The following is a 27,088-nucleotide window of genomic DNA, read 5'->3' on the forward strand; positions in this document are numbered from 1 at the left end:
TATTTATAATGTTTAGATAGTACACCCTTCCGAACAACTTGGTAGGAGTCGTTCCCGGTACTAACTACAATACCCAGAATGCAGATGGAGTTTCCGGCGTTGGCCCCGCCATCATTGATTCGGGCAGAAGCAATCTCTAGCTCACTCCAATTCGACGAACAGTGTGTTGAAATCGTAGTTGCCGCCTTCAAAGAATGTGTGACTGAATTTACTTTATGTCTAAGGGTATATTTTTTTCTGAGTATTCCAGCATCAAATAGTAGACATTCTTTCCCGAAGTAAAGATGTCCGCTAAGCGTATGGGGTTTGGGGTAACTGGAAGTCAGCGTCAACACTAGCAACAAGGTTCGCAGCCTGAGTAAAGCTTCTTTTCGGGGGTGGAGTGGGGGGTGGGTCTTATCCAGTAGCGAATAGCAGAGCAGTAGTGGCTGTAGGACCCAATCAGAAAGGAGGACAGGCTAAGAACTATTGGCTGCTAGCGTGGACCAATCGGAAGAGCTTGGATTTGGCGGGAGTCTTGAGGACCTCCCGGGCTGTCGGTGTCTCAGCGCCCGCTCTAGGTATCCGGCCGCTGTGGCTATGTTCGTGACCGATTTCCGCAAGGAGTTCTACGAGCTGGTCCACAGCCAGGTGACTCTCATTCCACGATCCTGATCCAAATATGAGGGGAAGCATGAGGGCGAGTGTCCGTGGATGGGTCGGGAGGTCCGAGAGTTGCCACAGAGTTTGGCGTCCCTGGTTCTACTTATCTGTCCGCTTTTGCTTCTACAGAGGGTCCTTCTCTTTGTGGCCTCGGACGTGGATGCCCTGTGTGCTTGCAAGATCCTTCAGGTGAGCTTTGAATGCCTTAGGAAGATAGGACAGGGGCGAGAGGTGACAGATGAGGGTTGGCCCCAGCAGGAGGTGGGGCGCCGAAGGGGAGGCACTAGAAGGAGCAGACGGGAGTTGAGCACAAAGGATCCTCTCTGACCTATACTGGGACTAGAGAAGTATAGTGCAAATAATCAGTGGTTTTTACGATAACCCAAGTGAAAATGGCTTCTCTTCTGAAATCTTTAAATTTGTAAATGACCTCTCAAAGATGGAATTTGAGGGAGGGAATGTCACAGCAGGGAGTGGTATCATAGCCAGTGCTGGAAATACTGGAGCCCCTAGTCGATTAGAGAAGATTATTAATTTGGACTTTGACCATTGTGTGTTTTTTACAAGGCGCTGGGGTCAGGAATTTTTCAGAACTCCTATATTAAAATTAGGTTTTTTTCCCCTTAATGTTTTACTTTGCCAAAATGTACAGATTCGGTATTGTACAGATTCAGATTGACACTCGCTCACAGCCTTGCCGCCTACTAGCTTTTCCTACTGATCTTTTACCATACAGCATGTTACATAGATCTCTGTCTCTCAACTCAGAGCGTGTTTGCTTCTGACACTTCCAGGTAAGTTATCTTAAATGAGGGGTTTCTGACCGTGTGTGCTCTCTCTCCAGGCCCTTTTTCAGTGCGACCACGTACAGTATACGCTGGTTCCAGTTTCTGGGTGGCAAGAACTTGAAACTGCGTTTCTTGAACATAAAGAGCAAGTATGAACTAATGAATTTTAATTATGAACTAATGAATAATAATTAGGCCGCTCTACTCAGTTGCGGTTTCCTAATACTTAGATTTATCTAGTTCTAAAGTAGGATAAGTGTGTTTTTTAAATATCTGTTTCATTATGCTTGAAGTAATGGTGGTAGAATCAATATTTGCCAAGGATTCAACAATTTGAGGCAAACCTGAGGCCAGCCTGGCCTATGTAACAAGATCCTGTCTCAAAAATAAAAATGGCATAGATGTGGGCAGCACCTACTCTAACCTCACTTGTTGTTTCCATTTATTTATTTATATTCCCATATCAGTCCCCCTCCTCCCAGTGCCCCCCATAGCTCCTCCTCCTATTCCCCCTTCTCTGTTAAGGGGAGCCCCACTCCTGGACATCCAAGTCACTGCAGGATTAGGCATGTCTCCAGACAAGGTAGCCCAGTTAGGGGAAGCGAATCTAGGGACAGCCCCCACTCCAGTTGTTGGGGATCCACATGAAGACCAAGCTGCACATCTGCTACGTGTGTGCAGGGGGGGGGGCGCTGAGGAGTGCAGGCTAGGTCCAGTTCATGCTTGCTCTTTGCTTGGGGTTGAGTCCTGACCTCACTTCCTTTACTAGGATACACCAGTGCTGCATGTTATCTCCTCTAGAAAATGTGTTCCAGTTATCAAACACACTTCTTTCACTTTAGAATTAAATGGTAGACCCAAGATTCCTTACCTCTACCTGGGACCAGATGAGAAATGGGTTATAGGGAGTAGGTAGGGCATGTCAAAGAATCTTTGGAGTCCCTGGCCACTTCTAGGATGACTTGGAAGAGATTTATTTGTAATTTGAAGTACTTATATCAGTCAAGTTTTTCCTCCAATATTGTGAGACAAGATCTTATTTGCTAGCCCAGGCTGACCCGGAACCCCTGAACAATCCTTCCTTGCCCTTCAAAGTGTGATATTACAGGTGTGAGCACGTAGTCAGGCAATTTGGTGTTACTAAGGAAAGGTTTTTGCTGTAGTGCTAGCTTGATAGAGGACTTAATATTTAGGAGGCCACAGGTGAGGCTGCCCAAGATTTACTGCAAACCCAACCCACACAATGCTGCTACCACGACAAGTCGCAGCGTACAGCATAGTTGAGCAGTGCTCAGCAAGCCTGGCCTGTGTTTGAGGGCTTCCTCCTGTTCTTCATTAGCTATTTGTGTACACGTCTTGAGTTTGTGGAGCATGGTCTTCAGGAAGCAGGAAGAGCCCCAGAGCCTATTTTCCAGAGTCATCATGGAAAGGCAATAACCAAGCCAGCTGTGGGCAGTTTTCAAGCCACTTGGCATTCCTCCTGGGCCTTGCCACAGTGTGCTCAGCAGAGGAGCACAGGGCCTGGCAATGAGGGAGGAGGGGCCTCCTTGCTGCAGTGTCTCCTTTACAGTGCCTCCTCCTCTTTTTCAGTTCTCCTATTTCATCCTCATAAACTGTGGAGCCAATGTGGACCTGTTGGACATCCTTCAGCCTGATGAAGACAGTGTATTTTTTGTGTGTGATACCCACAGGCCAGTGAATGTTGTGAATGTGTACAATGACACTCAGGTATCAGCCCTTCTGTGTGCTCTCCCTACAGTCAGTCTGTACCTTTTTATGCTGTGACAGCATTGCACAGATCTTTGCAAAGTACGCTTCCCACTTCTCCTGCCAGGGGCATCTCCATACAAGGAGCTCATTCTACCCAGCTCATGGGCATGGACACAATGCATTTGTGGAATGTGCATCATTTGGAAGGTGGAGGATCAGAACATTTCAGCCTCAGATGGCTCTAGTGTACTTATTCTGAACCTCGAAGCATTAAATACGAAATGTAGCACAAGCCAGCTGTCTAAGCTTTCTGTGATCTGGTCTCTTTCCACAAGGCTTCAGACTCTGGGATCCTCATAGAAGGTCAAACCTCTTGAAAAGAAATCAGTCAGGAATTGCTATTAAGGACAAAAAGTGTATTGGCTTAGGGGGTTCACATCTGTCTTCAGCCATTTTGTGTCTCTATAAGAAAATATCTGAGACTGGGTACCTTATAGATAAAAGCTGTATTTAGCTTACTGTCCTAGATATTCAAGAGCACGGTGCAAACATCTGCTCTGCTCGGTAAGACCCCAGTGGTGAGTGGTTTCCCGATAGAGGGCGTGCATAGGATAGTGAGGAAATGCCCATGGTGAGACAGGACTGGCAGAGCAAGCTGATGAAGTTTTATAACCATGCCGCACATGGGAACTAAGCCTCCAAGGGGCCTGGCGTGCTTCTGAGTGATGCAGTTATCCATCAGTCAGGGGAGAGCCCTGACTGACTAATACTTGCCAGGCCCACTTCTTAATGGCTCCGCCCCTCAATACCCTACACAGGCGGCAAGCTTCAGGGGTGGTAGACCTTTTGGGGTATAAGCCATATAAAATATCCAACCATAACAATGTATTCCTTCCTTTATCAAAAGCCAGCTAGTAGGACGTTTTACTTTTAATGTATAGCATAAGAAAGAAACGTTGGGAATCCAGAGAGATGGCTCAGTGGACCTGGGCTCAGTTCCCAGTACCCACACGGCAGTTTCTAACTGTAACTCTAGTTCCATGGGCTCTGACACCCTCACACAGGCAAAACACCAATGCCCATAAAATAAAAATTAACAAATTTAAAAAGAAAGAAAGAAAAATGTTGCCTAGACTTAAAGTAGATGGTAAATGCTTTTCAAAACATAGTTTCATAATTTAATAATGCTATATGGGACAGCTGTGGTGCCTTACTGAATGGTACTGAGCCACCAGAGCTCTGCTATTGTGTGTACAGAAAACTTGGGAGCAGCTGCTTAAGGAAAAGTAAGATTCTACAGAAGCAACATGATGGTTTTCTGGCAAGGAGGGAAGAAAAACTGGGTTGGCTTTGTTTTATAACAGATCAAATTGCTTATTAAACAAGAGGATGACCTTGAAGTTCCTGCCTACGATGACATCTTTAGAGATGAAGCAGAGGATGAAGATCTTTCAGACAGTGACGGTGATGGGTCAGAGCCTTCAGAGAAGCGCACACGGTTAGAAGAGGTGAGTGTGGGTCTGGAGGAAGCAGTTGGACAGGTGTGTGTGAGCCAGCAGTGCCAAGCCATTCTGGGCCTGCGCTCAGCTGGGCATACCAAGCAGTGGGAAGTGGAGCAGTTTGTCTAAGAACCAACTCTGTCTTCTATCCCCCTAGCTTTGTGGCCTCTGGCACATTTCTGGAATTATTTGGGTTGTGTTTTATCTGTAGAGGAGGATCTTGGCAAAGGAAATGAAATTTAGGTCAGTTTAGCTCAATGTAGGAATAACTAGCAAACATTCAAAAAAGAAGAACCCATCTGGTAGCATATGCTTTTAATCTCAGCACTCTGGAGGCAGAGGCAGGCATACCTCTGAGTTCAAGTCCACTTTGGTCTACAGATCGAATTCTAGGATGTCCAGGGCTACAAGAAATCCTGTTTGTGGTGGTGGAAGCAGGCAGGGGCAGACCCACCATGGAGAAACATTAAATGTCCACTTTCCCCACAGTATTGCTCATTGTAGTTAACAGAATGGTACCATGTGTATCTGATCCCTTGGCCAGAGCTTTCTGAACACTCTAGGGAAGGCTGTGTGGGTGTGGGTGTGGATGTGATCTGAAATTGATCAATAAAAGGGATCTGACCAAAATGGGCTTCCGCTAGCTAAAGAATAGCAAGTAGATGGTGGCTGTTCCTCTAGTGTAGCTGTTTTGTTCTTATCTGTTACTGCTAACCTTTTTATTTGCTTTAGTGCTCACAAGTTTGAGTCTATTCTGTGTGAGCTTCCGTTAGCATTTTATGGGGGATTTTGGTTTTGGCTTCTTTGTTTTTTTTTTTGAGTCAAGGTCTCACTGTGCAGCTCTGGCCAGACTGATAGTGCAGCTTTTGTTGGGGTCTTTGTTCTCCTTCTGTTGGTGTTCCCAGATTGGCAGTTCCTTGGGTTTCAAGTCTGGGTGAGCCAAGAAAGGAAAGTAGGCTGTATGCAGATCTCTAGCTGCCGTGCCTTTACTCCCGCCATTTGCAGTCTTACTTAGTTTCTATAGTATATTCGAGTTTAGATATGTCCAACAGACACTGGGGATATATATCTCAGCAGCATCTTCCTGAAAGAAGCATTGTGGTCATAGACTGTCACACAGCACTTTGCCTTTGTACCTAAGAAGTTAGAATTGGTGCTGGCATGCTCGTGCGGAAGAAACATAGCTCCTGTTATCCTGGCGGCAGACATGGACTTGACTGCTGGATAGGCAAAGTGGCCAGATGCTGAGTGTACTGTGGAGCACATGCCAGGAAAGCCTGTGCACTTCTGTATTTGGATAGTATCTGCCGAGCTCTGAAGGCCAAAAGAGCCAGTCTTCTCTTGTCTCAGCTATGCAGCTTCCCAGGTACAGGCTGTTCTTGGATCATGGACAAAGCCCACATTCTCCCTCGGGGATCTGTACCTGGGGGTTTCTTTCAGACCAGTGCTCTATCAGGTTTAACCTTTTGTCTTGGATTCTTTTCTATTGCTGTGTCAAAGCACCATGAGAAAGGAAACATTTAATGTAGAGCTCATGGTTGCCATCATGATGGGAGCACAGCATCGAGCAGGCATGATGCTGGAGCAGTAGCTAGGAGCACAGCATCAAGCAGGCACTACAGTGGAGCAGTAGCTAGGAGCACAGCATAGATCAGGCAGGACGCTGGAGCAGTAGCTAGGAGCACAGCATCGAGCAGGCAGGACTCTGGAACAGTACCTAGGAGCACAGCATAGATCAGGCAGGACGCTGGAGCAGTAGCTAGGAGCACAGCATCGAGCAGGCAGGACACTGGAGCAGTAGCTAGGAGCACAGCATCAAGCAGGCAGGATGCTGGAGCAGTAGCTAGGAGCACAGCATCAAGCAGGCAGGACTCTGGAGCAGTACCTAGGAGCACAGCATAGATCAGGCAGGACGCTGGAGCAGTAGCTAGGAGCACAGCATCGAGCAGGCAGGACAATGGAGCAGTAGCTAGGAGCACAGCATCGAGCAGGCAGGACGCTGGAGCAGTAGCTAGGAGTACAGCATCGAGCAGGCAGGACACTGGAGCAGTAGCTAGTAGCACAGCATCAAGCAGGCAGGACTCTGGAACAGTACCTAGGAGCACAGCATAGATCAGGCAGGACACTGGAGCAGTAGCTAGGAGCACAGCATCGAGCAGGCAGGACACTGGAGCAATAGCTAGGAGCATAGATAGCATCGAGCAGGCAGGACACTGGAGCAGTAGCTAGGAGCACAGCATCAAGCAGGCAGGACACTGGAGCAATAGCTAGGAGCATAGATAGCATCGAGCAGGCAGGACACTGGAGCAGTAGCTAGGAGCACAGCATCGAGCAGGCAGGACACTGGAGCAATAGCTAGGAGCATAGATAGCATCGAGCAGGCAGGACACTGGAGCAGTAGCTAGGAGCACAGCATTGAGCAGGCAGGACGCTGGAGCAGTAGCTAGGAGCACAGCATCAAGCAGGCACGACGCTGGAGCAGTAGCTAGGAGCACAGCATCGAGCAGGCAGGACACTGGAGCAGTAGCTAGGAGCACAGCATCAAGCAGGCAAGACACTGGAGTAGTAGCTAGGAGCACAGCATCAAGCAGGCATGATGCTGGAGCAGTCGCTAGGAGCACAGCATCAAGCAGGCATGACCCTGGAGCAGTAGCTAGGAGCACAGCATCGAGAAGGCAGGACGCTGGAGCAGTAGCTAGGAGCATAGCATCAAGCAGGCAGGACACTGGAGCAGTAGCTAGGAGCACAGCATCGAGCAGGTGCAACGCTGGAGCAGTAGCCAGGAGCACAGCATCAAGCAGGCGCAACGCTGGAGCAGTAGCTAGGAGCACAGCATCCAGCAGGCAGGACACTGGAGCAGTAGCTAGGAGCACAGCATCGAGCAGGCAGGACACTGGAGCAGTAGCTAGGAGCACAGCATCGAGCAGGCAGGACACTGGAGCAGTAGCTAGTAGCACAGCATCAAGCAGGCAGGACACTGGAGCAGTAGCTAGGAGCACAGCATCGAGCAGGCGCAACGCTGGAGCAGTAGCCAGGAGCACAGCATCAAGCAGGCGCAACGCTGGAGCAGTAGCTAGGAGCACAGCATCCAGCAGGCAGGACACTGGAGCAGTAGCTAGGAGCACAGCATCGAGCAGGCAGGACACTGGAGCAGTAGCTAGGAGCACAGCATCGAGCAGGCAGGACACTGGAGCAGTAGCTAGTAGCACAGCATCAAGCAGGCAGGACACTGGAGCAGTAGCTAGGAGCACAGCATCGAGCAGGCAGGACGCTGGAGCAGTAGCTAGGAGCACAGCATCGAGCAGGCAGGACTCTGGAACAGTACCTAGGAGCACAGCATCGAGCAGGCAGGACAATGGAGCAGTAACTAGGAGCACAGCATCGAGCAGGCAGGACGCTGGAGCAGTAGCTAGGAGTACAGTATCGAGCAGGCAGGACACTGGAGCAGTAGCAAGGAGCACAGCATCAAGCAGGCAGGACTCTGGAACAGTACCTAGGAGCACAGCATAGATCAGGCAGGACACTGGAGCAGTAGCTAGGAGCACAGCATCGAGCAGGCAGGACACTGGAGCAGTAGCTAGGAGCACAGCATCGAGCAGGCAGGACACTGGAGCAATAGCTAGGAGCATAGATAGCATCGAGCAGGCATGATGCTGGAGCAGTAGCTAGGAGCACAGCATAGATCAGGCAGGACACTGGAGCAGTAGCTAGGAGCACAGCATCGAGCAGGCAGGACACTGGAGCAGTAGCTAGGAGTACAGCATCAAGCAGGCACTACAGTGGAGCAGTAGCTAGGAGCACAGCATCAAGCAGGCAGGACGCTGGAGCAGTAGCTAAGGGCTTACTTCCTTAACTGTAAGTAGGAGGCAGAAAAAGCACACTGGGAATGGAGCTGGCTTCTGAAACCTCAGAGCCCACCCCCAGTGACACACCTCCTTCTCAAGGCCACACCTCCCAACCCTTCCCAAACAGTTCCACCAACTGGGATTCAAACATGAGCATATGGAGCCATTCTCACTAAACCACCACATTTTTTTTTGTCACTATTTCAGGAGATAGTGGAGCGAAACAGAAAGAGGAGGCAACGCAGGGAGTGGGAGGCCCGGAGGTGAGTCTGGTCAAGTGGTTCTGTGGCACAGGAGCCCAGACTTTGTCTATTAGCCTCACGCCTCTAGCCCTTTCCGAATGCCACATTCTCTTAGGAGCCTCGGGCCAGCCACTCTGGAGAGAGTATGTGGCTGTTGCCTTGAAGGTGGCCTTGAAGGTGCTGAAGGTGGCTGAATCACACCACATATTGTCCTTGCCTTCCTACAATTATAGGACAGCCCAATAGTCTCCCAAATTCAGGCTCTTCTGTTAGGAATGAGGCCTTTGCCAGATTTGTTTTTCAAATCTGGGTACTTTCATTTATGATCTTTTTAAAAATAACAGATACCTGGTGATTGTATAAAATTTTCATGGAAAGAAATATGAACAGAAACTAAGTTATAATTTCTATTATTGCATATGTAAAAAAACTGAGGTGCTTTGAAATGCAATTGCTGGAATGGTTATTCTAGCTTGAAATACACAGGTAGCTGTGTGTTTGAAACTGGGCACAGTAGGAGTTGCTTACTAACGGATGAACAACTTTAGCTGCCATCCCTTGTGGCCCCACTGAAGGATTTGTCCACCATGAAAAAGAAAACTACACCTCCTATAAAAATACAGTTTCAGGCCACTGCTAGAAGTGTAAAAACAGAAGTGAAGCTAAGCAGTTCTGAGTTTAAGTTTCTTTTGTAATTAGTTTCTGAAATATTCTGAATTTCTCTTTGAATTATCTATATTTGTACATATTTTACATCATCAAACTACACATCTAATTTTGCATTTTTCCACTTAAAAATAGTTGGTAAAAGGTTTCAGCGAATGTCCCAGGCTCATCTTTACTTATGATATTCCTGCAACTTCCCAAGCACTGAGAACACAAGTGTGAGCCACTAGTTCTGGTTGTAATCAGTTTTCATACTTCTGAATTCATTTTCGGTTTGTTTGTTGACTTTTGAGACAAGGGTTTTATATAGCCCAGGCTGGCCTTAAACTTGCTGTATAGCCAAGGATGACCTTGAACTTTTGGTCCTCCTTCTATTGGGGTTGTAGATTATAGGTTTACGCTACCACACCCAATTTATGTGGTCCTGAGCTAGCAGTCTACTACCGGAACCCATCCTCAGGTCACAGATTTTTGTACTTTTAAACAGTCTTTTAAAAACTGCTCAGTGTTTAAAGGCAGGTGTGGTGGCATACCCATTTAATCACAGCTCTTGAAGGGCAGAGGAAGGGGGTTCTCTGCCAAACCCCAGGCCAGCTAAGGCCACCTAGTCACACCCTACCTAACTCAGAAATCAAAAGAAGGGACTCAGTGGTTAAGAGTACTTGTTGCTCTTGCAGAGTACTTGGGTTTGATTCTCAGCATCCATGTGGTGGCTCACAAGCATCCATAACTCATAGGGACTTATAGGTACACATTCATACTCATAAAAAAAATACAAATAAAATAAGTGTTTAAAAATGTTAAAAAAAAACTAAAAAAAAAAAAACAAACCCGGAAACAGCTTAGTATTTGTTTGTTTTTGTTTCAGTCTTTGTTTTTTTATTAACACATTAATTATACATATTAATGGGGGTCTAGTGAGATGTTTCCATATATAAGACAACCCTCTGGGCTCCATCCATAATACTAAAGAAAAAGAAAAAGATTTGTATTCCCTTTCTATTTCTTTTTAAAGGATGTTTTAATTTTTGCTTGGTGTGGTGTGGGTGTGGATGTGTATGTGTGGCATGGGTGTGCATGTGTGGTGTGGGTGTGTACTTGTGGTGTGGGTGTGTGTGGTGTGGGTATGTGGGTGTGGTGTGGGTGTGTGTATGTGTGGGTATGTGGGTGTGGTGTGGGTGTGTATGTGTGGTGTGTACTTTTGTGTGGGTATGTGCATGTGGCGTGGGTGTGTACGTGTGGACAGTCTCGAGTGCTTCTCTTGATCGCTCTCCACTTGAGTTTGGAGCTCGTCACTGTGACTAGACTGGCTGGGCCATGAGCTCTGAGCATCCCTTCCCCTCCTAACCCCAGTACACACAACATCTAGCCTTTTATGTGGACACCGGGGATCCAAACTCAGTTCGTCATAGTGCATAGTAAGTATTTTTTATCAATTCAGCCATCTCCTCGCCCTTTTTATTCGTTTATTTATTTATTTATTTATTTATTTATTTATTCATTATTTTATTAGTTTATTTAGAGACATTGCCTTACTGAATAGCCAGACTGGCCTTCAACTACTCAAACATCGTGTCTCAGTCTCCTGACTGATTACAGGTGTATACCACATTATCAAGCCTTTTTCTCTGTTCTTTAAACTATAGGTTACTTCACTTACTTTACCTCTGCAAATAAGTCTATAGTTAATAACTTGTGTGTGCAATAGTGTGTCTTTTTTGTTCTTTTTAATTGCTTTGAGGTAATTTCTCAGAAACGAGGTTCTGAGACCAGGCCTGCCTAAGATGTGTGTACATTCTGCTAAAGAGTCAGCAAGTGAATGAACAATTGGTACAGTGACTTCATTTGCTTTTTTCTTTCTGAAACTAAAGTTTTTAGCCTTTTTCGAAAATTAGCCTTCCTGTCCTGCTGCTTTCAGTCAAAGATGCCATTTTGTGTTGTTACAGGAAAGACATCCTCTTCGACTACGAGCAGTATGAATATTATGGGACATCGGTAAGTATGAACAGATCTGACTGGAGGGATGAGTGTCTGAGAACAAGAGGGAGCAGAGGTTTCACAGCCAGAAAAGCCTGTGCTCAGGACAGTGGCCTCTCTGTGCTGTCCACCACACTCCTGCGGAAACAGTAGAACCGGTGCTTCCCAGTATGCTCCGCTTTGCCTCATGGTTTCCTTTTCTTACTTTATGGTGGTACAAAAGTAATACCCACTCAGTAGAAATCAATTTCGTGAGAAGAGGACTTTTTATACAGCCCTGCCTAGCCCTGAGCTCCTGGCTTCAAGTGATGCTTCTGCCTCCTCCTAAGCAGCTGGGAATATATTTACACGTCATTGTACCTGCCAAGATAAAGTTAAGATGGTAATGGGATTCTTTCTGCTTCCTGGCTATCTTGACATGAGCTGTTCTTTGCCATGCCTTGGTGGTGACTGAAATTATAATCTAAATCTAGAATAAATCATCCCCCCCTACTTGTTAAAAACAAACAAACAAAAACCAACGGCTTCTTGCCTTTCGCCTTTTGGTTTTGTAGCAGTGGGGTCAGACCTAGGACTCAGATACACTAGGAAAGTGACTGCCGTAAGCCACCCCCAGCACTTGCTAATTATTTTTAATTCTAGAATCAAGCTAACCTTTATTTCATAAACTAAAGCCAGGCATGGTGGCACACAACTTTAGTCCCAGGACCTGGAAGGCAGGAGAGGAGCTCTTGAGTTTGAGGCCAGTCTGTTCTATAGAGTGAGTTCCCTGACAGCCAGGGCTACACAGAGAAACCCTGTCTCAGAGAGAGACAGAATTGTTCTATGTACTTCACATTTGAGCTTCACAACCATAGTGGTCTAAAGGATCTGGCCAGCCAGGAGATCCAGAGAAACCAGACGTACGCTCCACAGTGTTCTTGCAGCTAAGCTAGAATGTTAGGCAAGTGTCGAATGCTGCGTGTCTCTGCAGTGTTGGGTCAAGGGCACCTGGGCTCCTTTCAGAGGCAATGGCTAGGGCAGCCCCTCAGGCTGTATATCCTTTTGTTCATCTTCAAAGACAGAGTAATGGAGTAATGGCTCGGCAGTCAAGAGCAGCAAGTGCACACAGAGAAGGCAGATCTGGTTCCCAGTACCTACATGCCAGCTCGTATCCATTGATGGTTATGAGTATCTGGTGACAGAGTATTGGCCCTTTCCTCTGACCTCTGTGGGTACCGGGCACATACATGATGCACAGACACATTTAGGCAAAGTGCTCACACTTAAAATAAACCAAATCTGTAAAAATACTGATTAAGCTGGGTGTGGTGGCTGTTTTGGCTGGGCTTACTAATGCTGTGATGACACACCATGACCAAAGTATCGTGGGGAGGAAAGGGTTTATTTTCAGCTTCCCCTTCCAGGCAGCAGTCCATCACTGACTGAAGTCAGGGTGAAAAGCTCAAAGCAGGGCAGGAACCTGTGGGCTGGGGCGTGGACGGGGAGGAATGCTGCTTCCTCCTCCTGGTTTGCTTAACCTGCTTTCTTACAAAGCCCAGGACTACTGGACCAGACATGGCACCACCCACAATGTTTTTTTTTGTTGTTTTTTTTTTGGTTTTCAAGACAGGGTTTCTCTATATAGCCCTGGCTGTCCTGGAACTCACTCTGTAGACCAGGCTGGCCTCGAACTCAGAAATCCACCTGCCTCTGCCTCCCAGAGTGCTGGGATCACAGGCCTGCACCACCACCGCCCTGCTTGGCTTGCTTAAAATCTAATCTTATGGAGGCATTTTCTCAATTGAGGTTCCTTCCTCTCAAATGACTTCAGCTGTGCCAAGCTGACATAAAACTAGCCAGCACAGTGGCACACACCTTTAATCTCAGCATTTGGGAGGCAGAAGCAGGAAGATCTCTGAGTTCAAGGCCTAGCAAGTTCGAGGCCATCCAGGGCTACATGACACACTCTCTAAATAAACAAATAAATATGTATTAATCTCTGTGCAGGAAGATTAAACTGGGATTACAGTAACACATCTGATTTTTGAAATAGAGTTTAGTGTAGAAAGCCTGTTGTTAAGCTCTGTTAGTATTGACCAGACTTTAGGGCCTTCAGTAGCTGTAGAACATATATGGTTCATAACACATTAATTTGATGTAGGATTTCTGTCTGATTACTTTATGATAATGCAAACGTGATTACGCTCAGGACAAATCAAGTTTGTTTCAGTAAAAACGCTGTTGTTGTCTTCAGCTTTGGCCCCCTCGGTCTTGGACTCTTGGCATTGTATTTCCTGTGTCTCATTTGTAATTCAAGGTTTGCCATCCTTTGTCTCTCTGCTCAGCCCTTGCAGTGGATAGGGAGGGAACTCATGCTCTCTCAGAAATGATACCCGACTGTCTCCCTGGAGTAAACCAGCATCTCATGCTAAGTCTGCTGGTCAGACATCCACGTCTTCACAGTCTCTCACCCAACTCAGACCCTCCATTCAGGTTGCTTACCTCTGCTATCCTTGAATAGCCCTGTTGGAAAGACCCTCACGGGAGTCCAGAAGCCCCTCCCACTCTATCCAGGTGACCAGAACCAGAGCCCTCCCTCATCTGGCTTCCCTAGCGATGTATCTGAGGCTGCCTCCATGCAGGGAGAATGGGAATGCAGGGTGGACAGTCAGCCAACAGTCTCCTGACCTCTTTCCACTATAGCCTTGAGCATCACCTGAGATGTACAGGGGTCCCTGCACAGTGCTATTCCCGGGCTTCCCACTAGGTGGCACTTGGTTTCCATTCATTTGCTACATGGTTAAACACAAAGATACAAATGGCATCAGATAGCAGAGACTAGTGTTGGGGTCAGCAGAATTACTCTGCTTTCCCTCACTCTGATGGGGACTTTTTTCTCACATGCTGAAAAGTAGCCTGAATACCCTGATCCGCAGGGCTTCCCTGGGCGCCTTGGCTTGGAGCTGTCCCCACTGTATGGCCCCTTCTGTGAACACAGTCGCTTTTGGCTTCAGGCTTTTCTGTTTTCCTTGCAGTCAGCCATGGTGATGTTTGACCTGGCTTGGATGATGTCCAAGGACCTGAATGACATGCTATGGTATGTAGCGCGCGCGCACACACACACACACACACACTCACGCACACCTGGAAATCCTACTAAGCCATATGGGGAGCCCTACCACAAACCAAGGTCAATGTCACATGGACAGTCCGGTGCTTCCATTAGGAATGTTAGGTACAGCCCCTCTCTGGGATGACTTATAAGCCTAGTCTTCCAAGGGTTAAGTATGAGTTTGGGTCGGGGGAGGTCATGCAACCTCACTGAGGACGGGCTCCAGGTCAGCTCCTGTCTCTGCACCCTTGATGCTCACTTAGCCTTATGCACAGCAAGTACAGTAAGTGTAGGTTTGAGTGAGATCGGCCTTGGTAGGCCTTCTCGCAGCCCTGGCACTGGCACAATCCAACTCAGAATTGTCCCTTTCTGCAATTTGTCTGTTAGACTGTAACCAGGGCCTTGAGCACACAGACCCATGAGCCTCCCAGTCACTGTCAACTGGGTTGATGTTGAAACAGTCTGGCCTGGCTCTGCTCCTGGGCCCTTGTCTGTGGTCCTTGTTCTCTCTGCAAGCAGTACACCAAGGTCCTTCAGGTCTGATCACCACAGTGACAGTTACTGATCTGCAGAGAATCAGGACAGGTTAGGACTTTATACCTCTAAACCCAAGGGTGCCCTGCCATTCTGCAGGTGTAAATGCTGATCTTTTGGCCCCACCCACTCTCAGCTCTTATTCCCATATGAGGCAGCTATTATTACTTGGCCACTTTCCAAGCAGCTGTCCCCAGCCAGCTTGGGCAAAATATCAACATTTCAGAATTACAGTAGAAAAGAAGCCCAAGATCATTATCACAAATTGGTGGCAGGGCACAGTGGGTTTGGGGCCATGCTGACAGGACACCCCTGGACTGGCCATCAAGTTACTTGGCTCCACGACACATACTTATCAAGTCTAGGCAGCTTGTAGCTTGACCCCGTCATCTGCTTTCCTTCCAGGTGGGCCATTGTTGGACTGACAGACCAGTGGGTGCATGACAAGATCACTCAGTAAGTGACAGTCTCCATTTGAGGGTAGCTCTGTGCTCTGGGCATGGGTCCCTGCGTCTGCACAAGGGCATGGGAAGCAGTGTCGATGAGAAGCCTTATGGTGAAGGAGGAGGGGCTGGCTCTTCTGGCCTGGGTTTTTGGCCTTAGTACCAGGCTCTGCCTTTGCTGATGGCTAGGTCCACTGGGTGGCGCCAACAGCAGCAGGAAGGGCTTGGTTTGACTTCATTCGGTGGCCTAGAGGGCAGTACTAAGTTGTAGCTGATGCACACTGGATGTTAGTGGGATACATGGGTGCATGTAGGGAAGGAAGGAGAAGAAGGTCTAGGGGTCCTGTCAGGGAGGATGAGTTCGATCACAAAACAGGAGGCTTACAAGAGGGTTGGTAAGGAGCAGAGTCTGACCCTCTGTGAGTGTGGCAGGTCCGCCTTCTGTGGACTCTATGAACTGGGAAGGAGGCAGAGCTTTGAACAGGCAGCATAGTCTCTCATTGTCTCCCTTGGGATGCACTTCAGCCTCCTGTGGTTACCAAGTAGACCTTGTAAGAGGATAAAGAGACCAGGCCTGAGGCTCTGTCCCTCCCTCTTCAGGAGGCCCCATGAGGGTCCCTGCTCACTGCCTCCCACTTTTCAGCGCAGTCCTTGTGCCGCCTGCAGAAGGCCCCACTGTGGATGAGGCCCTCTGCGTGGTCAGAGTTCTGTTGCCTGGTCGCCACATTGAGCCAGCCCCCAGCCTTGCTTGCCTCAGTCCCTTCTCTGTTAAGGATGGATGGGGTGTGGATGAGATGGTTCAGGAGCAAGAGTGCCTGTGCTCTCTGGAGGACGCGAGTTCAGGTCTCAGCACAGCACCTGTGTTAAGATGAGAAGCTTACAACCTCCTAGAACTCCAGCTACACAGGCTCTGGCACCTTCTGACCTCCACAGGCACCCATCCACACACAGACACAAATCATCTAAAAACAATAAATGTATTGTTTAAAAAGATGGCATAGAAATCAAAACAACCCTGAGATTTCACCTTACACCAGTCAGAATGGCTAAGATTAAAAATTCAGGAGACAGCAGGTGTTGGAGAGGGTGTGGAGAAAGAGGAACACTCCTCCACTGCTGGTGGGGTTGCAAATTGGTACAGCCACTCTGGAAATCAGTCTGGCGGTTCCTCCGAAGACTGGGCACGTCACTTCCTGAAGATCCTGCTATACCACTCCTGGGCATATACCTAGAGGATTCCCCAGCAGGTAATAAGGATATGTACTCCACAATATTCATAGCAGCCCTATTTATAATAGCCAGAACCTGGAAAGAACCCAGGTATCCCTCAGTGGAAGAATGGATGCAAAAAAATGTGGTATATATATATATACACACACACACACACACACACACACACACACACAATGGAGTACTATTCAGCCATTAGAAACAATGAATTCGCCGGGCAGTGGTGGCGCACGCCTGTAATCCCAACACTCTGGGAGGCAGAGGCAGGCAGATTTCTGAGTTCGAGGCCAGCCTGGTCTATAGAGTGAGCTCCAGGACAGCCAGGGCTACACAGAGAAACCCTGTATCGAAAAAACAAAATAAAAAAAAAAAAAAAGCAAAAACAAAAAAAGAAGAAACAATGAATTCATGAAATTCTTAGGCAAATGGATGGAGCTAGAGAACATCATACTAAGTGAGGTAACCCAGTCTCAAAAGATCAATCATGGTATGCACTCACTAATAAGTGGATATTAGCCTAGAAAATTGGAATACCCAAAACATAATCCACACATCAAATGATGTACAAGAACGGAGGAGTGGCCTGGTTCTGGAAAGACTCAGTGTAGCAGTATAGGGCAAAACCAGAACAGGGAAGTGGGAAGGGGTAGATGGGAGAACAGGGGGAGGGAAGGGGGCTTATGGGACTTTCGGGGAGTAGGGGGCCAGAAAAGGGGAAATCATTTGAAATGTAAATAAAAAATATATCGAATTAAAAAAAATGGCATAGGGCAGGCATGTAGGTGACATAGAATCTAGAAATGGCAGTGCATGTGTCCTGCTCTCTTGGCCTCAGGTGAGAGCCTCTTGTTACCATCCCAGTTGGTGGCCCATTGGGACCTGGAGCAGGGCCTGCCTACCCCATCTGCACTTGCTGGCAATATGTGTGCTAGTCCGGACTTTGTATATGGATTATTGTCACAGTGTCTAATTGACTGTGCAGGTTAGAGACATGGCCAGCCGGTCCGTTGTCACTCACTGGCTGGTGTATACCTAAACAAGCTTCCTCAGCCCTTCTTCAGGAACAGCTGGGAGGGAGCTGGTTCACCTACCATGCTTTCTTCCAGAATGAAATACGTGACTGATGTTGGCATCCTGCAGCGTCATGTGTCCCGGCATAACCACCGAAACGAGGCGGAGGAGAACATGCTCTCTGTAGACTGCACCCGGATCTCCTTCGAGTATGAGTATCTTTGCAGCTCAGTACCTTGGGGCTTAGGTACGTGGCTGTTAGCATGTTGCTCAGCGGGTGCTTTCTGCTCCATCACTGTCACGCTGCCACCCATGTCCTCCTATGAGCAGTGTGACTGTGGTCTGTTTGCTGGCCACGGTCGGTTGCTGAGTCATGCGGGAGGCTGCTGAGAGCTGAAGCAAAGTGTTCTGCAGCCCCTGGGCCCTAGGAGTTGGAAAGGAGGGGCACTGATGGGGACAAAAAGCACCAAGTGTCCCATGGAGCGGTGGCAGGGCGTCAGCAAGACTGCAGAGTCTATCTGATCCTGGAGGAGAGGCCTCGGATGGGACCATGGACTCTGGGGGAGATATGCATCTCAGTCTGTCAAAGGGAGAAAATGGTTTAACTTCAGCTGCTCCCTGCACGAGTCAGAGTTCTGAGGTCTACTGTCCCCAAGCAGGGGACAACAAAAAGAAAAAGAGAGTTCCACAAACAGTGTTGTCCAGTAAGACTTCCGGGTGGGTCCATACCCAAGGTTGTAGGCCACTCTGTCAGCTCCAGGTAGGCAGTGGGCACCACATGAGTTCCTTGACCTTGGACCCAGCCTCTGCCTGGTACTGTACCAGCACTGGTCCCTCCATGAAAGCCTGTGCAACACCAGCTACACTGCAGCCAGGTTCAAGCTCTGGTCTGTGCATGGGCAGAAGCGACTCCAGGAGTTCCTTGCAGACATGGGGTAAGTGACTGCATTGCCCATAGCCTTCTACCCTGTGTCCACCCTGCTGGTGCAAAGCACCCCCACTCTGCTATGACTTACTTGGGTGTGAAGTACAGTGCCTCCTCCATGTCCTAGCATATGTCTGAGTGTACCTGTCAAGACGTCCCTGCGCAGGGACCACGGCAGGCCTCTCCCTGCTGTCAGTGTCTCGCCTCATGCATACAGCTTACTCCCTCCAGGCTTCCCCTGAAGCAAGTGAAACAGAAATTTCAGTCCATGGATGTTGCCTTGAAGGAGAATCTGCGAGAAATTATTGAAGAATCTGCAAATAAATTTGGGTAAAAGCTTTTCTGGATTATGTTTTTGGTTTTGTTTTCCTTTTCCTTTTTTTGAGACAGGATTTCTGTGTAATCCTGGCCATCCTGGAACCTCAGTCTATAGCCTAGGCTGGCCTCTGCTGTTAATTAAAGGTGTCATCCACCACGCCCAGCATGGATTACACTTCCGCTTTAACCCATCCACCTGCACTGATGCAAAAATACGACCTGGCCCCAAAGATGTACAGGCTGCTGGGATTGAGTCAAACCTAACTTAATGAAACTTGAGTTCTTTTTAGATTACAAATGTGCTTTCTTGCTGGGTGGTAATGGCACATGCCTTTAATCCCAGCACTCGGGAAGCAAAGGCAGGTAGGTCTTTGTGAGTTCAAGGCTAGCCTGAGTACAGAGTGAGTTCCAGGACACAGGGAAACCCTGTCTTGAAAAACCAGGGGAAAAAATGCACTCTCTTGGACTGGAAAGATGGCTCAGCAGTTCAGAGCACTGATTGCTCTTCCAGAGAACCAGGGTTTGATTCCCAGAACCTACGTGGCAGCTCACTGTGACTCCAGTTCCAGGGGATCTGACTCTCACACAAATGTACATGCAGGCAAAGCACCAATGCACATAAAACAGGAATAAATTAATTTAAAAAGAAAAGTGCATACTGCCCTTCCAGAGGACAGACCCTCAGCTCCATGTCTAGTGGCCCATAATTACTTGTAACTCCATCTCCAAGGTATCCTATACCCTATTCTGGCCTTGTTGGACACACATACACATAGATACATGCATTCGTATTCGTATAAGAAGTTCATGAAAATAATAAAAAGATAAACTAAAATGCGCTTTCCTCATGTTTAGAGTCTTTTTTTTTTTTTTTTTTTTTTGAGACAGGATCCTGGATATGGTAGAAATGGTAGAATTCACTATGTAGACCTTGTAGACCAGGCTAGCCAGCCTTGAACTCACAGAAAGTCCACCTGCCTCTTATTCCCGAGTACTGAGATTAAAGGTATGTGCCACCGCATCTGGCATGTGTAGGGTCTTTAAATCCTGGGACTGTGATGTAGACAGATATACTGGACTCAGAAATAAGGCGCCGGGGCAGACATACTCTATCCTCCCAGGTCTTCAGGTGCCATGGAAGCCCAGTACCTGCCTGCTCCTGCCTGGCAGGCTGGCATTAGGGCATAAATGACAGCCTTGCCCTACCCTAGGCCTGATGGCTCTGCAATGTTCACTGCTCAGGCAGCCAAGGCCGGCAGCTGGCTTCAGGGCCTGCATGTGTGGGTGTTTTGGCCTACCTCATCCTCTAAACGATGGTCACAGTGAGCATTCTTGGGGACCTGTGAATAACTTAGGGTATCTTTTAGTCTGGTCTGGGCATACAAGCTTGCGTACAAGTTGAGAGTGATAAGCACGTGGCTTCCTCCCTCCCTGGACAGGATGAAGGACATGCGTGTACAGACCTTCAGCATTCAGTTTGGGTTCAAGCACAAATTCCTGGCCAGTGATGTTGTCTTTGCCACCATGTCTCTAATGGAGAGTCCTGAGAAGGACAGTTCAGGGACGGACCACTTCATCCAGGCTCTCGATAGCCTCTCCAGGTAATGGGCATGACCTGGGCAGCCATTCTGTGGCCTCAGTCTTACCCTACACACACACAGACCAATCACAAAGATGCATCAGCATGTCTGTCCTACGGGAACTACAAGGTCAGAATCCCTACCACTGAGCAAGCTGTTCTAAGCTGCCAGCCCGGCACCAGTGTCTTTTCATTATTCTTTTTGAGATTAGGTCCCTGTAGCTCAGGCTGGCCTCGCATGCCTTCGATCATAGCCCTGTCTGGTCTCAAATTCATGCTCCTTTTGCCAAGTCTCCGAAGGGGTTGGACTGGTGATGTGTGCATGCTACCATCTCCAGTGCCCTGGAGTCCTTTCATTCCCTTTGTGATTGTCTTCTTTCTCCTGCTGCCTTCTCAGTCTCTTAAGACATTGTCTTTTGCTCTTGGTTTCCTTACACTTCTTTGTTTTTCAATTCCTTTCTCTCCAATTCTCCTTTTGCTTTTAATCATGAAGTAGGACATTCCCAGTTGTGATGTTTTGGAGTTGTGATTTTCTGGTATACTTGTATGTCAGAGGTGATCTGCTCCTCATTTTGTAATATGTTGATTTTTTTATTTGTTTAGTTTGCTTACTTTCGTGTTTTGAGGGTCTCACTATAGTCCTGCTTACCCTTGAGTAGCTATGTAGATAGACCAGATGGCCTAAAGTCACAGACATTCGCTTGTTTCAGCCTTCTAAGTTCTGGGATTAAAGGCATGAGCAACTATGACAGCTTCCTATTTGTCTGTTTTTAATAATGGCTTGGTGGGGACCAGACCACAATATTTATATAAATAGTATTAATTTCATTACATAGGTTTTACAAAAAGGCTAATTCAGATTACTTTTCTAACTCAGAAGAACTACTTTTTCTGTTGATTTTTGTGCAAGATCATAAAATACAGGACCCTGCTTTCTGGGTTTCCTCAGTTCTGTCTGTCTGTCTGTCTGTCTGTCTATCTGTCTTGTCTATCTATCTATCTATCTATCTATCTATCTATCTATCTATCTATCCCTGCCCTCCCTTCCTCCCTCATAAATATTTAGTTTTCAGATATAGTTCTTGGCTGGACAGTGGTGGCACATGCCTTTAATCCCAGCACTCGGGAGGCAGGTGGATTTCTGGTTTTGAGGCCAGCGTGGTTTACAGAGGGAGTTCCAAGACAGAAGACAGCCAGGGCTATACAGAGAAACCTTGTCTTGAAAAACCAAAATACAGATAGCCAGGATGCAGCCATAAGTCATGGCTCCTTCCTATAATCGCAGTACTAGAGGTAGAGGCAGGAGGCTCAAAGTTGAAAAATGGCCAGTTGGTCAGTATAGTGAAAATAAAACACAGATAGGGCACACCCCAAAGAAGAGCATGCCCAGCAGTCAGCTCTGCAGTCCTCAAGCCCCTTCACTGCTAGAAGCTCTGTGCCCTTAGCCCTGGCCTTCAGCCCTGCGAGCACTGCGCACTGCCTCTGCAGACTGCTCGCTGGTGTCTGTCTGAGTGGTGTGCAGTGTGTGCTTCCTCGCATGCGGCTTCTTTCACTTAGTGTGCTGGTTTATGCTCGTACAAGGCCTTCTCTGTATCACAGATCACGTTCCATCCGATATTCCACACTTCGTGTACCTACCATCTTATAAGGTGATTGACTGAGTTCTTTTACCTTCTGACCATCTCCTCAGTTGCATACAAGCTTTTGTGTAGTTGTGTTTTCACTTCTGCTGGAGTGGAGTTGTGGGGTTTTGTGTGTGTTCTTGGTGTGACCTTCTGGGGAATGACCAGGTAGGTGGTTTCCACAGCGGCAGCTCTGGGTCCCACCAGCAGTGTGAGGGCTGCAGCTTTTCCTTGTCTTTACCTGCATGTGTGGTCTGTGTGTGGACGTATGAAGTGGTAGCTTGTGCTTTTGGTTTGAATCTCACTGGGGCTAACAATGTGGAATGTTTTCTCCATGTGCTGACTGGTCATTTGTACAGCTTGTTTGAAGAGCTGTTTATTCAGAGCTCCAACTTGTAAGTTAGGGATTAATTTTGGTGGTGTCCAGATCATCTAATTTTCCTTTTGCTTCTTGCGCTTTTGGTGTTTTTCTTGAGAAACCATTGCTAATCTCTTGTTCTCTTGCCTTCTTGTTCCCACTATGTCCTCTCACTTCTTCTCCCTCTACACATGCTTGTGGCCGGCCTCTACCTCTCCTCTCCTCTCCTCTCCTCTCCTCTCCTCTCCTCTCCTCTCCTCTCTCCTCTCTCCTCTCTCCTCTCGCTTCTCTTTTCTCTCTTCTCTCTCTCTGCCTTTCTCTGTCTCCACTACCCTCTCAACTCCCCTCCCCATGCCCTGAATAAATTCTATTCTATTCTATAAAAAAAAAAGAAAGAAAGAAAGAAAAGAAAAGAAGCCATTGCTAAATCCAAATGACAGAGACTTCACTTTGTTTATTCTACTAAGCATAGCTTTTGCTCTTGCACTGAGTGTATGACTCTCTGGACATTAATTTGTTCTTAGTACAAGAAGGTATACAACTTGATTATTAAAATTTACACCTACATTTATTTATGTGTATGCAGAGGTCAGAAGACAGCATGAAAGTTCTTCTCTGCCACCATGTGGGTCCCGGGATTGACCTTAGTAGGTGTCCCACTGACCTCCGACTTCACTCTTTTTTACGAGGCCACCTACTATTTGAGACATTTGTTAGTTTTTTTTACCCTTCCATGTAAAGGTTACTAACTAGCCTTATGCCAGGACCACATTGTGTCTTGTATTATGATTACTGTAGCTTTCTAGCATATTTGAACTAGGAAACGTGACTCTTTGACTTTTCTTTTTTAGTATTATTCTGCTCTTCAAGGTAACTTGAATTTAACCTTGGGATGAGCAGCTCACCAGTCCCTGAAGAGGTCCATTTCTGTTTTCAGTCTGTATATCACTCTGTTTTGGGAGCACACGGAGCCCAGACTAGCCTTGAACTTGATATGTAGCCAAGGATGACCTTGAATTTCTAGTCCTCCTGACTCTGCCTCCCAAGCACTGGGATTACAGGCATATACTACTTCACTTTACTGACTATTACTTATTAACAGCATATAAACTTTATACTTGTTCTGTTAAAATTTTAAAATATTATTGTGTGTATGCACGCATACACGTCCATGATGGGGTAGATATGTGGGGAGGTCAGCAGACAATCCTGTGGAATCTGATCTCTTGCGCCTTGATGTTATTCTGGGATTGAGCTCAGGGCGCCGGGCTGAGGGCTGGTGCGGCACCCCTCACCGAGCCCTTCTTTTGTTAGTGTTTACATGACTATTTAGGTGTCTTCTCAACTCATTTGTGGTTTTCTCATAGCTACTACATGGAAATACAACAACTTTTGTGTCTTTATCATGTATCCTTTCCCGCAGCCTTGCTGAACTCGTTGGTCTAGTGGTTTTCTGTGGATTCTCTGAGCTTCTGGACGTGAGAGATGACAGTCTCTGGATGGCATTGGTTGTGCTTCCTTCCCAGTCTGGATTCCCTGTAGTGAATTTCCTTGCTTGCTGTGCTGGTCAGTCCCGGTGCATGCTGTCTGTCTGTCTGTCTGTCTGTCTGCCTCTGCCTTTGCTCTTGTTTGCTATGCAGGGTTAGACCGTAGGGTCTGGCACATGCTGAGCCTGTGCTGCCTGACCACTCTCAGACCCATTCTTCCCTTTTCTGCGGTTCCCTCCGGCCTCTTGCCATCCTGTCAGCAGTTCTCAGTGAGGGACGATGTGAACAGGAGCTCTGGGTGACTCCTGCAGCTCCGCCGCCCTGGCTCCGCAGTCCTTGCAGGTTCCCTTGCACTGTAACATGGGTCCATGGAGTTCACTTTGTCCCCTTCCACTCACTTGCTGTTGGGTCGTAGGGCGAACTCCTCAGTCTTGGCACCAACTTCCAAGTGCCCTGTGCATCATTGACCCCAGTACCACAGTGATGTGGGCAGTATGACGACTGCTGTCTCCTTCTTGCAAGTTAGAACTTACATGTTTGCTTCTATAATCTACGCTCCATTTTGTTGTTTAGTGACAGTTTGTTTTTGTTTTCTAAATCTTTTAAAATTAGGTTTTGTGTATGAGTGTTTTGCCTGCAGGTCTTTGTGTGCAGCACGTGCATGCCTGGTGCCTGTGAAGGTCGGAAGAGAGTCTCAGCTTCCCTAGAGCTGAGTTACAGACAGCCAGAGCCCCCTACCGTGTGCTGCTGGGCGGCAAACCCAGGTTCCCTGAAAGAGCAGGCGACATTCCTAACCACTGAGCCAGCTCTCCAGCTGGAAGATGGGACTTAGCTGCTGCTTCCTTTTCAGATCTATTCCCTGCCCATTTTCTCCCCAGTGCATTCAACAAGTAGTCCATGTGTGTGTGTACATGTATGTGGGGTGTGGAGAGCCAGAGGCCGTCTCTGTCTGAGCATGTATGTGTGTGCATTTATGTGTGTGCATGTTTGTATCCATGGGGAGCCAGAGGTCAGTGTTGAATGCCTTCTTTAAGTTCTCCACCTTAGTGTGTGAGACAGGGTCTCTCACTGAACCTTGAGCTCACAAATTCAGCCAGCTGGCTGGCCACACAAGCCCTAAGACCCATTGTCCCCTCCTCCCCGGTGCTAGGCTTATAGGCATGTGCCCACTCTACCTGGTTGTTTCGTGGATGCTAGGGATGGAATTTAAGTCTTCACCCTTGTGTGGCAAGTTGTGTGACTGAGCCCCCACATGTCACCCCTTTCTTCCTACCTTGGTCTGGCCCTGCAGCTGCTGAGGCCTGCTGTCACCACTGCTGTGCTATCACCACTGCTGTGCTGTCACCACTGATGTGTATTCCTGGAGCGCAGTTCTCAGAAACCCTTCAGAAATAGGAGCGCATACAGTGTGGCGTCCTGCATCCCTCTGCCTGTCCTACCCTCGAATACCTGTGGCTTCTCCCAGTGCTCAGGCTGAAGGCAGTTTCCTGCTGACTGCAGGTTCCACCACGCCCTGCCCTCCAGAAGCCAGCACTGCGAATAAAAAGTGGGAGTCCTTTCGATTCCTGGGTATTTTTTAGTTTAGTTTAGTTTATTTGTCTGTACGTTTCTCGGGCAGCTATCAAATTTGTGATCCTCCTGCCTTAGCCTCCCAAGTACCAAGACTGCTGCATGTGCACCTGGCTTGGACTGCTGTTCGATTAGAAACGCCTAGCCCTGTCCACTAACAGACTCTCAGATGTGTTCTAGTGTGTTTCCTCCATCGCATTGAGTTTGCAGACCAGTCGCTTCAGTTTATGGCCCAGGCCCATCAGTGCCTTTTGTACAGTTTCATTAGTCCTCCCTGCACCAGTGCTTCCTAATCTTACATGGCTGTCTTCCGAGAAGGGCGTCCTGTTTTATAGTTGTGCTTTTATTTCCCATGGATTTGTTCCGTAGAGCTTATGGTAACTTTTCTTGATTTTTGTCCTTTGACATTTGAGTAAATGATTTATTTCTTTCCAAAGTTGTCATTTCTGTTAACACTTCTGGTCTCTGGCCTTTTTTCCTAGTGTCCTGTTCTTGATATGGGAATGTTAATGGTTGCCCAAATCTCTCAGAACATAATGGAGTCATCTTAAGTTTCCCTTGATCTCTAGCCGTCTGTTTCTATTGGGATCTCCCCCCACCCCACTCTCACCCCTCTTCAAGCCATAAGTGGTTCTCAAATACTCTGGTGTTTTGTATTTAGGAAGGAAGCTGTGGACTCTTGACTGAGCCTTGGGTGTGTGAGTATAGCTTGCTGGGCACGGAGGCTTTGCTTGAAGGCCAGCCCTACTTTTCTAGAGTGTTCATTTAAAATATTCAGAGAAGCATATTCTCTTACCTGCTGAGTGGCTGTGGGAAGTCTTTATATTCTCCCCATCCATTGCTTAAATTACCCTGTTGGAGCCCTCCAGGTACCTTCTTGGATCCTCCTTATGTGATCTCTAAATTCCTATTTTGTTTTGTAGCCCAGGCTAACCTTTTGTCTGTTCGTCCCAGAGTCTTTTTACTCTTACTCCATCACTGTGTTTATACTTTTTTTCTTTTTGTGTGTCTGGTTTTTTGTTTTTTGTTTTTTTGTTTTTGAGACAGGGTTTCTCTGTGTAGCCCTGGTTATCCTGGAACTCACTCTGTAGACCAGGCTGGCCTCGAACTTAGAAATCCGCCTGCCTCTGCCTCCTGAGTACTGGGATTAAAGGTGTGCGCTACCACCACCCGGCTCTGTTTATACTTTTTTAAATTGTTGTTTCTTCCTTTCATGTGAAGTGGAACTCAGTGGGGAGAGAAGATACATTTGTTTGTTTTTTTTAATAAACCCCTTCTTGAACCAGGAATCAAGCAATCTATTTGACCTTGGCATTTTAGCAGGAGTACTCAACAAGCATCACATAAGCCCTGTGTCTGCCCTGTTTCAGGAGTAACCTGGACAAGCTGTACCTTGGTCTAGAGCTCGCCAAGAAGCACCTCCAAGCCACGCAGCAGACCATCGCCAGCTGTCTCTGCACCAACCTCGTCACGTCCCAGGGCCCCTTCCTCTACTGCTCACTCACGGAGGTCAGGCTTCCTTACCTGGGCAGTGCCAAGCCACACCCCC

General features: G+C 47.5%; 1 protein-coding gene across 1 annotated transcript in view; it reads left to right on the forward strand.

The window, feature by feature from the left end:
* Nucleotides 1-491: 491 nt before the first annotated feature.
* Cdc45 (cell division cycle 45) overlaps nt 492-27,088 on the forward strand; it is a 33,021-nt gene continuing 6,424 nt past the window's right edge. The window contains exons 1-14 of the mRNA XM_052157951.1: nt 492-630; nt 772-831; nt 1,487-1,579; nt 3,021-3,158; nt 4,505-4,648; nt 8,692-8,747; nt 11,339-11,387; nt 14,387-14,448; nt 15,403-15,453; nt 17,777-17,896; nt 18,485-18,616; nt 18,838-18,936; nt 20,364-20,525; nt 26,910-27,048. Coding sequence (XP_052013911.1) covers nt 580-630; nt 772-831; nt 1,487-1,579; nt 3,021-3,158; nt 4,505-4,648; nt 8,692-8,747; nt 11,339-11,387; nt 14,387-14,448; nt 15,403-15,453; nt 17,777-17,896; nt 18,485-18,616; nt 18,838-18,936; nt 20,364-20,525; nt 26,910-27,048 — 1,356 coding nt within the window. The 5' untranslated portion in view covers nt 492-579. The remainder of the gene's footprint in view (nt 631-771; nt 832-1,486; nt 1,580-3,020; nt 3,159-4,504; nt 4,649-8,691; nt 8,748-11,338; nt 11,388-14,386; nt 14,449-15,402; nt 15,454-17,776; nt 17,897-18,484; nt 18,617-18,837; nt 18,937-20,363; nt 20,526-26,909; nt 27,049-27,088) is intronic.

This window comes from Apodemus sylvaticus, chromosome 15 (assembly GCF_947179515.1).
Source record: "Apodemus sylvaticus chromosome 15, mApoSyl1.1, whole genome shotgun sequence".
In the NCBI taxonomy this organism is placed as follows: Eukaryota; Metazoa; Chordata; class Mammalia; order Rodentia; family Muridae; genus Apodemus; species Apodemus sylvaticus.